At 53.2% G+C, this 16302-nt stretch overlaps 1 protein-coding gene across 4 annotated transcripts in view; it reads left to right on the top strand.

The window, feature by feature from the left end:
* AFAP1L2 (actin filament associated protein 1 like 2) overlaps nt 1-16302 on the top strand; it is a 131065-nt gene that overhangs the window by 109417 nt on the left and 5346 nt on the right. For all 4 annotated transcript variants that reach the window (XM_043925419.1, XM_043925417.1, XM_043925421.1 and 1 more), the window contains 9 exons: nt 2224-2429; nt 3590-3769; nt 4588-4677; nt 6421-6505; nt 7080-7184; nt 9761-9972; nt 12563-12708; nt 13871-13982; nt 15970-16215. In XM_043925419.1, the coding sequence (XP_043781354.1) occupies nt 2224-2429; nt 3590-3769; nt 4588-4677; nt 6421-6505; nt 7080-7184; nt 9761-9972; nt 12563-12708; nt 13871-13982; nt 15970-16215 (1382 nt within the window). The remainder of the gene's footprint in view (nt 1-2223; nt 2430-3589; nt 3770-4587; nt 4678-6420; nt 6506-7079; nt 7185-9760; nt 9973-12562; nt 12709-13870; nt 13983-15969; nt 16216-16302) is intronic.

The following is a 16302-nucleotide window of genomic DNA, read 5'->3' as shown; positions in this document are numbered from 1 at the left end:
CCGGGGGCAGGGAGGAGGGTGGGGTCTGGCTAGCTTCTTCACACTATATACTCTGTAGCCTCACCCACTGACCCTCTGAGAGAGATACCCCAACGGCTGCATCTTTCTTCTTTCATTTATTGTGCAGCTAATGCAGTGCTGACAAGGGGGATTTCTTTTTTATAGAATCACCCCACCATTAGATCACTGAATTCTCCGTGTGGCCTTTCAGTACTGTTGTCTTTGCCTAGATGATTGTAACTGCGCTTTCTCACTTGGCCATCTTAAGGAGTTTTCTCAAGTTGCAGCTTAGCTTGCAAGAGCTTTCACTGATTACGGTTGCATGGTACCCTGGATGAAATCATGCTTTCCCCCAGCCTCCTTCTGCTGACTGTTCAGAAGTACTTGCATGAATATCTTAATGCATGTAACCTACCCCCTGCCCGCCTTCCTTCCTTTTTGAAAAACTAGTTTCCTCGGATAAACTCCCAAGACTGGGATTATTGGGTCAGAGGGGATGGATGTTTTTATGGCTCTTGAAAAAACAGGCTGATGGGTTGTTTCCTGAGAGGCTGGTGTTAATTTAGGTCGCCACCAGCCATACATGAGGTCAGGGTCCCCTACCAGGTAGCATCACTATTTTCAGTCTGCTTATTTAATAGGTGTAAAATTGTGAATTCTGTGACTTTTTTATTGTCAGGAAGGGGAGTAGTATCACACTGCTTGTAAAGAAAACTGATATTAAAGCAGTCAAAGTGTTATTTTTAGAAATATTAAAGCAAAATAAAGCACATTTTTATTGGCATTGTAGCTAGAATAACTGTGGCCATGGCCTCATTCCATTTTCCTATATTTCTAGTTCAGAGGTGGTTCTGTTTTCTTAGTATGCAGGAACCTAGCTATGCAGGGTGTACCAGAGGCTTCTGGAGAAGGGAAGACGGGGGACCCATGGGCTGTCTCTTTCCTGGTGGGTAATGTGGAGATGAAAGAGAGGTTCCATTCACTCTGACTTGAGGGGATAGAACATGTCTATGGAAGTCATAGGGAAGTAGATGTGACTTTCTGTTAGAGCTGCTCAGTAATGGAAGCAATTGTCCAGCAACCAGGGGGTAGTGAGCTCCCCGTCCATGGGGGAGTTGAAGCAGAGGCTGGAGCAGGGCTATGATAAGCAGGATTATGATAAGCAGGATTCCTGAGCTGAGCCAGGGGTTGCTGGACCTGAATCCTGAGGTTCTCTTTTCTCCATGTCTTGCATTTTGAGGTTTGATATTTTTTTCTGCACCTAGTTTCTGTTGGCCTTGAAGAGGGCAGTGAGGTCCAGAGAACAGAGCACCTCTGGCAAGGTGGTGGGGGCAGAAACTGAGGCACGTGGAGTGGGTACAGGATTGGGTGAGATGTGGTGAGAGATGTGGTGAACTGGGGGATTCTTTTAAAGAGAATAAAACCGTAAGGGTGGCTCATTGCCAGAAAGGAAGGGTATCAGGTGGAGATGAGCAGGAGGGGCTGGGTTCATGCTGGGAGGCATTCTCTGGGGAGAGAGAACAGTCTATGGAGGATAAGAGTGGATTCTCCAGGAGGGCTGTTTCTGTGACCTTAGGATAGGGAGGGTGGCCAGGAGGGCCTGCTCCTGCTGTGGGTTACTGCGCTTTTGCCTCCAAGAGTCATAGCTTCTCGCTGCTCCCAGGACAGGAGAGGGACAGGGCAGGCCTGGCCGGAGAGTGGGGGGGCGACCGCTGGAGGCTTGCCCACCTCCGGGCTCAGATGGCGACCCCCTCTTCCCGGGGCCTTAGAATGATAGAGCATCACGCATGCACACACACCAGAAGAGCCAAGAAAGAGTTCACCCGCCCCTTCATCCTTCAGTTGAGGAAGTGGAGGCCCCGAGGCCAGCACTGGTCTTCTCAAGAGCCCACGTCCGAGGACAGTGTCTGGTCAGAGGTTTCCGTGGGGTCTGAGATGACAGGATTTGTGGAGGAAAGGGGAGACACCTGGTTTCACGCTTTCTGTGTCGGTGACCAGAGGCAGCATCCAAGACACTCCGCTCAGCGGTTCCGGGGCCAGAAAGTCTCCCTGGGCCTGCAGTCGGTGGCGGCGGGCTGGTTCCAGGGCACGGGGCGGGGTGGGGAGGCTGGTCTGGGGCCCACGGGCTGTTCCTGCCCGCTGCCCGCCCTCCCAAAGGAGCAAAGCCAGTTTAGGAGCATCCCTTGCCCGGCAGGGCCGTGACAGCGAGGTCTTCCTTTGCAGAGGACGGAGAGGCCGTGAGCAGCTCCTACGAGTCCTACGACGAGGAGGAGAGCAGCAAGGGCAAGTCGGCCCCCTACCAGTGGCCCTCACCCGAGGCCAGCATCGAGCTGATGCGCGACGCCCGCATCTGTGCCTTCCTGTGGCGCAAGAAGTGGCTGGGCCAGTGGGCCAAGCAGCTGTGTGTCATCAAGGACACCAGGCTCCTGGTGAGTGCCCTCCTCTCCTCTCCCTTCTCCTCTCCCCTCTCCTCTCCTGGGAGCAGGATGAAGGTGGTCCCGGATGCCAGGCACTCAGAGCCTATTACATCAGGAAGTAATACTTCTACTTCTCCCCAACCTGAAACTGTATGCAGAACCTTATGAGCATGGATGAACATGCTTTTTTCTTAACTAGAAAGGTCTAGTAGTTGTCAGCAGACTTTTAAAGGGATCTGTGATAACCTACCCCCACCTCCCCCAATACTATTCCCTAGATATTTTTCCAGGGATCTTTTGGTCCCCTGGTCTGTGGGCTCCTCCTTCCTCACATCTCAGCCTCTGGAGGTTTGGGGCAGAGCCTGCTGCCCAGTTAGGGCTCCCCCACCCAGCACCGAACCCCCAGTGTGCAGCGTGAGAACTATAGGCATCTCTGCTCAGAAGCTGGAATATTCTGAATAACTGATCATAAGACCCCTAAGGGCATCAGAAGATGGTATTCTGACCACAGCCCTGTTTCTTGTTATTTTAAATTAAAACTTGGTTTTATGCCCCAATTTGAGGTTCCATGGAGTTATTACAAACACCCCCTTTTTACTAGTTAAAACCTGCCCTGCTGTGTGCAGATGTTTTCAGGTAGTCCTGTTAAGCAGCTTCATAAGAACCCCCATTTTACAAGTGAGAAACGGAGGGTAGTACATTTTCCCTGTTAGGGAAGAGAGTCGCTTCCTTTCTTTGCTCACACATCATCTAAGTGAATGATAAACTTGGCCTTCATCCCCCTTGGACCCCTTACTGGGAAAGCTGAGCCAGAAAGAGAAGCAGAGAGCTGGGGAAAGTGCCTTCCACCCTGGGGAGGTGGGGATTGCCCACAGAGGACTCCTAAAATAGGAGCCAGCCCAGATCTGCAGGGAGATTAGAGCAGCTTGGGTAAGCAGGGCCCTGGAGTGTCTCTGGAGAGTTGGAGGGGGAGGCTTGAGGGAGACACAGATGAGCTGCCTGGTGGTTCTGATGCTGACAACACACTCTGCTGATGTTTGAGGTCACGGTTCTGCACTTGCACAAAGGAGTCCGGCCTTCTGGTCCAGCTCTCAGCGGGCCCTGCCCCGCCCAGCAGCGCCGCCTCCTCTGCAGAACCCAGCCGACAGCGTCGCGCCTCTCCTCTCTTGCAGTGTTACAAATCCTCCAAGGACCACAGTCCCCAGCTGGACGTCAGCTTGCTGGGCAGCAGCGTGGTGCACAAGGAGAAGCAAGTGCGGAAGAAGGAGCACAAGCTGAAGATCACACCGCTGAACGCCGACGTGATCGTGCTGGGCCTGCAGAGCAGGGACCAGGCGGAGCAGTGGCTCAGGGTGAGGGAGGCGCCGAGCCGCCAGGAAGCGGACCCACTCCCCTCTGCAGCCCCCAGGGGTTCCTGCAGCCCCGGCTCCCCCGATTTTTCCAAGGGATGACTGCGGTCAGGGTAGAGAGTCTACCATCCTTCAAGTCTGCAGGGCTTCCCCTGTCCTAAGTGGGAGTGATCCGTCTTGGGGAGATGGATCATAGGGCTCAGTGGCCAGGTCCGCGGCCTTGGCAGCCACCTGGACTTGGGCTCCAGCTGAAATCCACTTGTCTTCTGGCCTCCAGGGAGGCATTGCTGGCCCGTGAAAAGGCTCCTCCCAAAGCGGGCAGTATAGACAATGACAGGCAAGTCTGGGAACTGGGGTTGGACCAAGGCATCACGCAGGCCCTCCACAGTGAGCGCCACGGCCCCCAGGAGCCAGAGGACCGTCTGGCAAATGTCGCTTTTACCTCCACAAGGAGCAGCCACCCCCGCCCAGGATGGGACGAGAGGGGCTTGTGGAACTGAGGGCGGCTACTCTGGGCCTGCTTGGGTTCTGCTGCAAACCCCACCCACCGGTCCCTGGTGCCCCACCAGAATGCATGGGGCCTGCTGGACCTAGGGCCAGGGAACCCCCTTCACCCAGCTGGGACCCGAAGCCATAGGTGGGCTGGGTGCAGGGGTGGAGACCAGGTGCTCTGCTCCTTGGAAATTCTGCAACCTCTCTCTCTCACCCCCACCCGCCTGGGGTGGCTGACCTAGGGGGCGCACCCGCCCTCCCCCGACCTAGGGGGGGCTCCAGCTGTGGTCTGGCTGTGAGTGCAGCTCTAAAGGCCCTTCTTCCTTCAGGTCATTCAGGAGGTGAGCGGCCTGCCTTCCGAAGGAGCTTGTGAGGGAAACCAGTTCACCCCAGATGCCCAGCGCCTAAGCTGTCCGAAGGTAAGCCTCTGCCCGGTGTGGTTCAGTTGCTAAGTTAATGTCCGACTGTTGTGACCCCATGGACTGTAGCCTACCAGGCTTCTCTGTGGGAATTCCCCAGTCAAGAATACTGGAATGGGTTGCAATTTTCTTCCCCAGGACATCTTCCCAACCCAGGGATCGAACCCGTCTCCTGCGTTGCAGGCAGATTCTCTACTGACTTGGCTACTGGGAAAGCCCAAAGCCTCTGCCCCTGCCCAGGATGGGGCGAGAGGGTTCAGTTCCATCAGGGCCCAGAAGAGAGTTTGATTCTGGTTTTTTGTTTTTTTTCCTGCATAAAATTACAGATGGAAAATTGGGAGCTTTGCTTTTGTACTTCAGCCGGATTGATAAGAAACATACCATGCTTGGCTGAGGGCAGTAGCTTCAGCTTGGCAGGGAAACTGATGAGGATGATAGAGACTTTATAACATTATCTTGCTTGGGGGAAAATTTATTGGGACGGAAGTCACTTGCCTCCCTTCTTGGGCAGGGAGATTTATTTTTCTAGGCTCTTCCTTCCCACTTACTCCCTGGTAGATCTTCAGGGGCTGGGAAACCATGTAGGTGTGGACTCCAACCAAAGAGTCCTGCTGCTCATTTGCTTGGAGCTGTGGGGCCCCTGCTTTGGTGCCAAAGTCAGTAAAGTTGGGCTGGGTGCTGGCCCGGGGTGGGGGGGTGCTGTCACCAAGGGGTCACACTCCATGTCCCCAGGTATCTGCAGGTGGGCACCTGAAGCCTGGTGTGCACAGAGCTGAGGGTCCCTGTTTCTCATCTTGGGGTCTCCACCTGTGGCAAGCAGGTGGGCATGGGCCACCCCCAGGCAGGAGAACCCACAGCCTTCTAGAGTGATAGAAGAGGGCCTGATGTTTTCCTTGTCTTATTCATTTTTTGGTCACTGATAAGAAAAGTCCGAGCATACCTGGGGATTTCTTCATGTTGGGATGAGAACTAAGAGTTCTCCCTACAGACCTGGAGTGCAGATGCCCTGGCCAGGTCCCGCAGTCCTTGGCCTCTGGTGAAGGTGCTGTGGTTGGGAATCCCTGGGTTTGTCTTCCAGAAGTCTGGAGTCAGTGGTTCTAGGAGAAGCCTGATTGGAATATGCTGAGTGTCTGCTCTAGGGGACTGTCTGTAGTCTCACAACAGCCCTGGGAATGCACAGTCTCCCTATCTTATAATCATGCAGGATGGACTTCAGAGAGGTCCCACCTGATTAGAGAGTGTTCTAAGTGGGATTTGAATCATGGTCTGACCCTGTGCACACAAACCAGCCCTTCTCCAAAGCCTGACGTGTGGGTAGCACAGTCAGTTCTCAGAAGACATCCTCACACCCTCCTGCTGGGGGTGCGTCCCAGGGGCCTGACAGTCAGCTCCAGTTGCAGTGCTGACTCTCATGCACCCCTGAGGCTGGCTACCTGCTCTCCCCCTATGAGGGCCACTGTCACATCAGTCGAGCAGTCACCCTGAGAACTCGTGAACGAGGATATGTGGGAGGCTTGAAGAAGGGGAGGGTGCTCTGGGATGCGGCAGGGAAGCTCAGAAGGGAGGGCAAAGGCAGGTCTCCAGGGAGCCCCAGGGAAGCCTGGCTATGTGCCACCAGTGACTGGGACTCCAAGGTCACCCCTAGCCTACACCCAAGAGCCATCTATTATTTCCCTTCCATTGTGGTCTCCAAGGTAACCATTTCCAGACAGGATCACCCACTTGTGTCTCTCTCTTCCACAGCCAGATATAACGGAGAAGTACCTGTCAGCCTCGGAGTGTGGAAGCCCCGTAGATGGTCACCCTGAAGTCCCAGAGACCAAAGACGGTACAAACACTTTGGCTCTCGGCCTAGGGCAGGGAGAAGGGTGGTATCCCAGTCTGTGAGGCTTGGCCATCTGGCTCAAGCCTACGGGGTCTTAACAGCTAATTGCAGCATGCCTCCAATTTCTAAACTGCTAAATATACAGCTGATAGATACTGGAAAAAGAGAGTGGCCCAAACTGACGCGAGTGTCATGAGCTGCTGGGGCAGAATATTCTTTCATATCTTGCTTGCTAACCCTGGTTCAGATCTCTCTGAGCCAGTTCAGTATGTAAAGATTCTTCAGCACTGACATATTCTATAAGAGAGGTTGGTGGGCTCCTCTTGAGGGTGTGATTCTAGAGATACCCGACTTTGACCTGTGGACTCTGGCCTTGAGCACAGATGTGTGCGTGTGGGTGTGCATCTGTGAAGAACAGATGTGTGTGTGTGTGTGTGTGTGTGTGTGTGCGCGCGCACATGCGTCCACAGTGAGGAACAGACAGCAAGGGAACAGTTCTGCTATTTTTTCTGTCTTTCATGAGACCACGTCGGTAGGCTGTGTGCAAGGCTGATGACTTTTCCTCTCATCTTGATAGTCAAGAAGAAATGTTCTGCTGGTCTCAAACTGAGCAACCTGATGAACCTGGGCAGGAAGAAATCTACCTCGCTGGAGCCTCCGGACAGGTCCCTCGAGACATCCAGTAAGACTTGCAGCCGCCTCCAGGACCAGAGGGCCGGCTGTTCCCCCAGGGCTGCGGCTGGTCTCCGGGAAGGCAGCTCAGACAGCGGAGGCAGGGCTTTGGGGTTTTGCTGTAACCCCTCCCTGGCGGGTGAGCCCACGGCTCACAGTTTCTGTTGATCTTCGCTGCAGGGAGCTCTTTATGACTCCCCAGGCTCTCTTGCTGCAGTGCTGGCTCCTGTATGGAAGTGAAGGGTAATTGATGGCTGTTCTCATAATGGTCTTTAAGACTGTGTTCATTGATCAATATGGATGGAGCATGGTAGGCGCGGTGTTAGGGAAGGGGGACCAAGGAGACAGAAGACACGGTCCTGAGAGCTTCCAGCTCAGGAGAGAGGACGGCTTCATACCCAGAAGCACACACTGTGAGGTCTTAGGAGCGCCAAGAGCTCAGGGACAGAAAGAGCCTCTCTTACTCTGTGGTCAGAGACGGCTTCCTCAACCTGAGCCTTGAAGGGCGGGCACGAGCTGAACGGGCTGGGCTGGCCCCGCAGGCAGGAGCGGAGACTGGGAGGGCCGCAGGAAGACCCTCTAGGGGCGACAGAACCTGTGCTACTGGTAGAGGGTGTGGGTGTGGGTGCAGGGAGACCCTCGAGGTCATCGCTACTGCTCTGCCTCGACCTTAGGCAAACTGAGGCCAAGGGAGAGAGAGAGAGAGAAAGACAGGAGAGATAAGAGACTTGCCCAGAAATACCCTGGCTTCCAGCCTGAGGCTCGTTGCTGTGCTTACCCCCGGGGCCAGAAGGCCACCACTGTCCATCCTCGGGCCTTTCCCTCCTCTTCACAAAACCCGTGTCCCAGCCCTGGGCTCTTTTCCTGAGTCCCAGTTCAGCTCCGTGCTTCGTGGTTGGCAGGGTGGGCTGGCGAGACAGGCAGGCAGCAGAAGACGGGTCTTCTCTTTGGAGCTGGCTGATCCTCCAGCCAGGGCCCTGGGTACCAGCCCGGCCAGCCTTTGCAGCCTGAGAGGGCACGGTGTTGGGCCTGGGAGCCTGGTCCCAGTGAGTCACTTTGGGAGACGCAGCTGGGCTATTGCTGGACGTTACTCAGCAGGGAAGCATGCTCCTGTCCCCTGTGGCTGGGGAAGGGCCAGGGAGAACACAGACTCCTTCCCAGGGCTTGGCAACTCAGCTCCCTGCCTCTCTCTGGCCCAGAGAACTGTGATGGGCGAGCGAGGCGCCTGCCTGAATGAGCCAGTGTTCCGAGGTCTCAGGTTCACATTCTTCCACGTTGCTGCTGTGACGGGATGGTCACGTGGCTCTGGGAAATTCATGACCCCCACTAGAGCCCAGCACTGGGCCGGGTGCAGAGGTGGCCATGCACTTTGACTCTGGTGCGTGGGCCTGGGTCATCCCGGCTAAGGGTCAGAGCAGATGCTGCTCCCTTAAGATGGAGAAGGCATCCACGCTGCAAACCAGTGCCTCTGGGAAGATGAGCAGCACAGACAGACGTCGGCTCACTGCCTGCAGGTGGGAAAGGGTCCTGAAGGCTGGACTTTTACTGGTCTTTCCAGCCCTGGGGACAAGGCTGTGCTTTGGCACATGGTGTCAGCTCCATAAACATTCATGTAAGTTGGGGAGGAAGCTGAACCCAACACATGCAACCATCTAAAAGCAAGAAAGGCCTGAAGGATGGGTGTACCCCAGCGCTGGGAGGCCCTGGGTGCTGGCGGAGAAAGGAGGGCTCCCTAGTGGAGGAGCCACGGGCACAGACCTGGATGCTCGAGATGGACATGGCAGGTTCATGCCCTTGACAGGCTCTGTGTCCAGTTGGGAAGCTGACATGGAAGCAGAGTGTCACTGTTCCAGTTCTCAAGTGTTCTGAGGCTAGCAGAGCTGGTGGCGGTGGTGAGGTGTGCAGAAACCGACAGGGCCAGGGCCAGCCGCCCCTGGGAGGATGAGGAGGACTTGGCCAAGGGGAGGAGGCCTCTGCAGGCTAAAACCGAGTGACCCAGGGATGGCAAGGTGTCAGGGGCACTTAGGAAGCTAAGGCTGTGGAGGTGAGGGGATGGATCATGGCTGGAAGGGGGCTTCCTGCAGGTGGCCTGGGCCGGCAGAGCTGGGGGAGGGCTGCTGCAGGTCACGGGCTTAGAGCCGGGAGATGAGGCCGGGCTGGGGAGCCTCGGTTCAGCACACACACCCCCACACCCACACCCCCACACACACACCCAAACCCACACCCCCCACACACACCCAAACCCACACCCCCCCACACACACACACCCACCCACACCCCCACACACCCACACCCCCTGGCCTGGTCTAGCCCAAGACACAGTTCACTGCCCTCTGGACACGCCTTTTCCAAAAACCAGTAGGGCTGTGTGCTCCCCTCCTTCAAGGGGTCTAGCCCCTCACACAAAGGAAGCAGAAAGACTCAGGTTCACAGCCTCTACGAGGTTAAGAAGTTCTCTCGGGCAAAGCTTGGCAAGTCTTAGGGCTGAGATTTAAGAGGAGCGTTTCTGGAGGTCCAGAGGCAGGCAAGGGCAGTCCTGGGCGCCCTCGGCCACCGACACCCCCTCAGCCGTGTCCCTGCCTGCAGGCTACCTGAACGTGCTGGTCAACAGCCAGTGGAAGTCACGCTGGTGCTCCGTCAGGGACAGTCACCTGTACTTCTACCAGGACCGGAACCGGAGCAAGGCGGCCCAGCAGCCCCTCAGCCTGCTGGGCTGTGAGGTGGTGCCGGACCCGAGCCCGGACCACCTCTACTCCTTCCGCATTCTCCACAACGGCGAGGAGCTGGCCAAGCTCGAGGTACCGCTGGCCGGGGCTGTGGGGGGTGGGTAGGCAGACACAGCCAGGGCGGAGGTCACGGTCAGGACCACGGGAGATTCAACTCAGCTGCACTTTATTTTTACTTGCTTTGCCTGAGATTGTTTGCGTTTTTTAAAAATTTCCATTCCCTTTCTGACCTCAGGGTGGTTGTGTTATAGGAACGGGACAATGAGCTATTTCCTGCACTTAGGGTAGAAGGAGTATTTATAACTCCCTAAGTTGCTGGAAAAACTTTCTGGGGACTCAAAGCGGGTTTGTGATTTCGTTTGTGTATCACCAGATGGGACCCAGTACATAAAAATGCAGACGGTTAGGGTTTATCTTGGGGGAAGAATAAGGTTTGTGATACAATTGCATTATTCTCACTCCCCACCCTCTGTTTGATGTCATGTTGCATTTACAAAAAAAAGAGGTGACATAATGCCTTGCCATGAGCTGGGCAGGCCCAAGCCAGGGTGCTTTATACGCACTTAAGCACACACCCCAGTTCATTCCTGTTCACCTAATCCTAGCTCCAGGGGTCTTCATCCTGAATTTGCTCCAATACTGCCCTCTTGTGGCTAAAAGGGGCAATTGCGTCCCAAGGACAAGCCTGTATTCATTCCTGCATCCAGCCATCCTATTGACAGATAACCTATTCAGTACCATGATATGGTGAACGAGACAGATGTGTTCCCTGGCATGGGACTTACCCTCAAGAACAAGAGTGAGATGTTATTCAGTATCCACTTTGTCACTTTTCACGGGCTGCCTCTAGCTCCTGCTGACCTAGTAATCGCTAAGTAATGACTAGTAATGGTAACCTGGTAATCACTGAGCAGTGGGACAGGAGCTGTGAATATGTATGGGAGTTTGAATGCTGGGTGGGTGGGGGCTGTGTAGAGAAAGCCTGTGGGAGGGGATGGGGGCTGATCTTAAGAGCAGTGGTAGACCCTGTACTCATGCATGGATGTGAGAGCTGGACCATAAAGAAAGTTGAACACCGAAGAACTGATGCTTTTGAATTGTGGTGCTGGAGAAGACTCTTGAGAGTCCCTTGGACTGCAAGGAGATCCAACCAGTCCATCATAAAGGGAATCAATCCTGAATATTCATTGGAAGGACTGAAGCTGCAGCTTCAATACTTCGGTTACCTGATCAAAGAGCCAACTCATTGGAAAAGACCCTGATGCTGGGAAAGATCGAAGGCAGGAGGAAAAGGGGGAAACAGAGGATGAGATGGCTGGATGGCATCGCCGACTCGATGGACATGAGTTTGAGCAAGCTCCAGGAGATGGTGAAGGACAGGGAAGCCTGGCGCGCTGCAGTCCAGGGGATTGCGAAGAGTCAGACACGACGGAGTGACTGGACAACAAAAACCCTGAAGGGTTTCAAGGGAGGGTGTCGTGTTCAGATTTGGATTCCAAGATGTGTCCTCCATCTGCTGGGTGGGGGACAGGAAGGGATAAAATGAGACCCATCGCCCTGGGCGGCAGTGGTGGCAGCAGGAACTAGAGGCAGCCTGTGAAAAGCTGTATTGAGAAATCCACTTGAAAATGAGTGGGAAAAGGAAACCAATGTCAGACTGCACTTTCAGCTGCCCTTCTCATCATGAACACAGAGCAGGAAGGTGGCAGAGCTGTGTTGGGTAAAGCCAGCAGGGTGGTTCTTTTTTCTCATGAAAGTAAACCTGCAGCATTTATGGGATTCCCAGTTCTTTCTCATTATAAAGCCCAGAAACCATGCTGGCATTTTAATAGAAAATACTCAGTGTACATGTTTGATTGGAATGTGTTGTCCCCTGGAGAAAACCAGGCGCCGACTTCACTGGGATTTAGTTCATGATTTGCCAGAGGTGGCTGACCTGGCATTAAGATGTATAAGACAGTTTGATTATTAAAACCATAAACAAAAATAAATTTGAATGTTGTTATTTCTTAGCAGGGACCCAGGTAGCCTTGTATATATGCATTAGGGTTGTAAACTGTGATAATTCATAAAATAGAGGTGTCAACCTAAAATGCATACATTTTAACAGTCCTCTCCTAGTCCATTAGCCTTCTAGAAATACATGTTTATAAACATTACATGTGATGGTGTGTGCATGATTCATCGCTTAGTCATGTCCGACTCTCTGCAACCCTTTGGACTGTAGCCTGCCAAGCTCCTCTCTCCATGGGATTTCCCAGGCAAGAATACTGGAGTGAGTTGCCATTCCATTCTCCAGGGGATCTTTCCCACCCAGAGATTCAACCCGCGTCTCCTGCCTGTGTCTCATGCATTGCAGGCAGATTCTTTACCTGCTGAGCCATTGGGGAAGCCCTCGAGAAATACATCTTGATAAACATTACATGTGATACTGGGGACAAATGCCCACAGTGTCACTGAGATGGCACCAGGGTATCACTAGAAGCAGGAAATATTATTTGGGGTTCCTGGGGGCTGGACTCTAGCAGCGAAAATGAGGAACATGGCCTCAGGTTCTCAGAGGCCTTGCCCAGCAGGGTGGGCATCGGGGAAGAGGTGAGGAGGTCTGGGCGCCAGGCAGCACGCTCCAGCCCTGCTCATGTCCCTCTCGGCTTCCTCCCAGGCCAAGTCTTCCGAGGAAATGGGCCACTGGCTAGGCCTCCTGCTCTCTGAGTCGGGCTCCAAGACAGACCCAGAAGAATTCACCTATGACTATGTGGATGCCGATAGGGTTTCCTGTATCGTGAGTGCTGCCAAAACCTCTCTGCTGTGAGTATTCGGGGACCTCTCACTCCTAGCCATGCTTCTACAGAAGGCCTACACTGGCCTCTGGTGGTCCCTCGAGCAGCTGGGGACCCTGGGTGGGCCCTGTTCCCCCCAGCAGCAGGAAGACCAGGGCCAGGGAGCACCCTCAGGGAGGCCCAGCAAGGAGCCAAGCCAGGCCACTGGCCCGGGGGCAGCCACCGCATGCCTGGCTCTAATTAGACACTGTTCAGCTCCTGAAGGCAGAGTGGGCGCCTCTCCTGGCCTTCACTTTCCTTGCTGTAGAGGCAGCACCTCTGCATGGCTCCCTTGCTGAGTCCCAGCACACGCTGGTGTAAGCCGACAACGGGTACTTCTGCCTCCTGGGTGAGCAAACTGGGTCTCGGGGAGAAGTGGTCTTGGGGGCATGGGTAGAGGAAGCATTGCTGTTGTCTGTTGCTCAGTTGTGTCCAACTCTTTGTGACCCCATGGACTGCAGCACCCCAGGCTTCCTGGTCCTTCACTGTCTCCTGGAGTTTGCTCAGTCTCATATCCATTGAGTCAGTGATGCCGTCCAACCACCTCATCCTCTGCTGGCCCCTTCTCCTCCTGCCTTCCATCTTTCCCAGCATCAGGGTCTTTTCAAATGAGTCTGCTCTTCACATCAGGTGGCCAAAGTATTGGAGCTTCAGCAGCAGTCCTTCCAATGAATATTCAGGATTGATTTCCTTTAGGATGGACTGGTTGGATCTCCTTCCTGCATGAGTGGACGCAAACAGCCAAAATGGGGCAATTGTCTGTTGGTGCTGGCCCAAGTGTACCGTGAAGATGAAATGACAGAGGATTTTGTTGTTGGAAGGAGGTCATGAAAGGGTGGAATCTGGGTGAGAAGACGGCTGTACTGTGCTTAGTCGCTCAGTCATGTCAAAGAGGAGGGGTACGGGGCAAGGGAAGATTGTTTTTCAAGAAGAGACATTTGGAACAAGGAGTTCTAATAAGAAGACCCTGGGGAGAGAAGGAGGAGATACCCCTAAATAAATGAATTCATTTTACAAGGAGATCAGGGCTTGTTCCCAGGTCTCCTGCGCAGCCTGTGGATTTCACTGCACCTCTCATTGTTTTGAAATCTTTGAGACTGGTGGCTTTTAACCCTACCCCATCCTGAATCCTCTCTCACTGTGTCTTCCAGACTGATGCAGAGAAAGTTCTCAGAGCCGAACACTTACATCGACGGCCTGCCCAGCCAGGATCGCCAGGAGCTGCTGTATGATGATGTGGAGGTGTCAGAGCTGACAACCATGGTGAGGATGCTGGCTGGGTGGCGGCCTGGGGCTGTCCATCCCCTTCCTGCCAAGACCCAAAGCCTGAATGCCAGAGGTTCTTAGATGGCCCCCGAGAGGAATGGACTCCAAGTCACCTGTGGGGCCATCAGTGGAGAAAGCGGAGTGCAGTGAGGTTCTCTTTTATCTGCTGGGTTGGTACCATCTGCCTGGCCTAGGGACTTGTCTAGATAAAAGAGCTAGTTAACCACTCTGGTCCGTGCTGGGGTGGACAGTGTGGTGTTGGGATGGAGAACAGCGACACTATTGGCCTTTTCTAGGAAACTGAAGTATAGTTGATTTGCAATATTATATACGTTTCAGATATACAGCACGGTTAGTATTTTTATAGATTATATGCCAGTGAAAGTTATTACAAAATAATGGCTATAATTCCCCATACTACACAACATTCTTATTGCTCATCTATTTTATACATAGTGATTTGTATGTCTTAGCCACATACCCTTCTCTTGCCCCTTCCCCCTCCCCTCTTCCTACTGGTAACGACTAGGTTCTTTTCTGTATCAGCATGTCTGTTTTGCTATATGTTATTCATTTGTACTAGTTTTTAGATTCCACACCTAAGTGATACCATACAGTATTTGTCCTTCTCTATCTGACTTTATTTCACTGGGCATAATATTCTCTAGGTCCATCCACATTGCTGCAAATGACAGAATTCCATCCTCTTTTATGGTTGAGTAATGTTCCATTGTGTGTGTATGTATACATGCACACATCTTTATCCGTTCATCTGTTGATGGACACTAGGGTTGCTTCCATCTTGGTTACTGTAAATAGTGCTGCTATGAACTCTGCTATGCACTCATGTATCTTTCCAAGTTTGTGTTTTTGCTTTCTCCATGGTATGGAATTCCTGGGTCATATGGTAGTTCTATTTTTAGTGTTTCGAGGCACCTCTTGACTGTTATCCATAGTGACTGCAACAGTTTACATTCCCACCATCAGTGAACAAGCTTTCCTTTTTATCCACATCCTTGTCAACACTTGTTATTTGTAGGCTTTTTGAAGACAGCTATTCTGATAGGTGTGAGGTAGTTTCTCATTTTGTTTCTGTTGCATTTCTCTAATAATTAGTGATGTCGAGCACATTTTCATGTTGTCTGTTGGCCATCTGTCTGTCTTCTTTGGAAAAAATGTTTACTTTGGTCTTCCACCCATTTTTTAATTGTTTTTTTTTTTTATATATAGAGATATATGAGCTATTTATATATTTTGAATATTAACCCCTTGTGGGTCATATCATTTGAAAATATTTTCTCACATTCCATAGATCGTCTTTTTATCTTGTTGATGGTTTCCTCTGCTGTGCAATAATTTTTTAACTAGGTCCCGTTTATTTTTGCTTTTATTTCTTTTGCCTTATTAGACAGACCCCCCCAAAATACTGCACGATTTCTGTCAAAGAGTGTTCTGTTCTCTTCTAGGAGTTTTGCGGTTTCCAGTCTTACATTGAGGTCTTTAATTCCTTTTGGGATTATTTCTCAACTGTGGTATGAGGAAATGTTCAAATCTTGTTGCTTAGACATAGCTGTCCAGACACCATTAGCCTTTGAGGCTCAGATTGGTGGCGGAGGTGGAATCATCACCCTGACACCTGGCTCTGGTCATGGGGCATGGACCTCTGTGCTAAGAGCATCTGTGGGCGATCTCACTTCATCCCAGCCACCTAAGAGGGAGGGACTCCTGGTCTCTTCTCTCCAGATGAGGAAGTCACGTCAGGGAGATGAAGCACTGTGCCCTGGGTCTCCCACCTCCTGAATGGCTGACCCAGGAGGCGAGCCCGGGCCTTCTAACTCCAGCTCCGCAGGAGGCTCCTCGGGAAGGAGGCCTGGTGAACTTGGGCACAGGGAAGAGACAGGAGCTCTGCAGCAGGGCTGGCGTCCCCTCCAGGGCTCAGGGACCCGAGGCAGTGGAAAGAGCCCTCCGATTCTTTCCCACGCAGGGGGAAGCCCCCGAGGAAGCCACCCCTGCAACAGATGCTCCGGGTGAGCCTGACCCCGACCGCGTGTACCTGGACCTCACGCCCATCAAGTCCTTCCTACACAGCGACAGTGGGGCACTGGCCCGGGCCCCCTCACCCACGCCGCCCCCCCAGGACCCCCCGGCCGACACGCTCCCTCTCCCTGAAGACTCGGACCCTGCCCCCGATGAGCCCCTCATACAGTCTCCAGAGAACCCCGAGTTGCAGGTACGGGGGTCCCCCAGGGGGTGAGCCAGCCTCACCTTCTCGGGGCAGGGTGGGGGCTGCCCCTTGGCCGGCTGAATCCTATTCGCT

This window comes from Cervus elaphus, chromosome 15, assembly GCF_910594005.1.
Source record: "Cervus elaphus chromosome 15, mCerEla1.1, whole genome shotgun sequence".
NCBI classification, from domain to species: Eukaryota; Metazoa; Chordata; class Mammalia; order Artiodactyla; family Cervidae; genus Cervus; species Cervus elaphus.
This window is presented reverse-complemented; position numbering and strand designations above follow the sequence as displayed.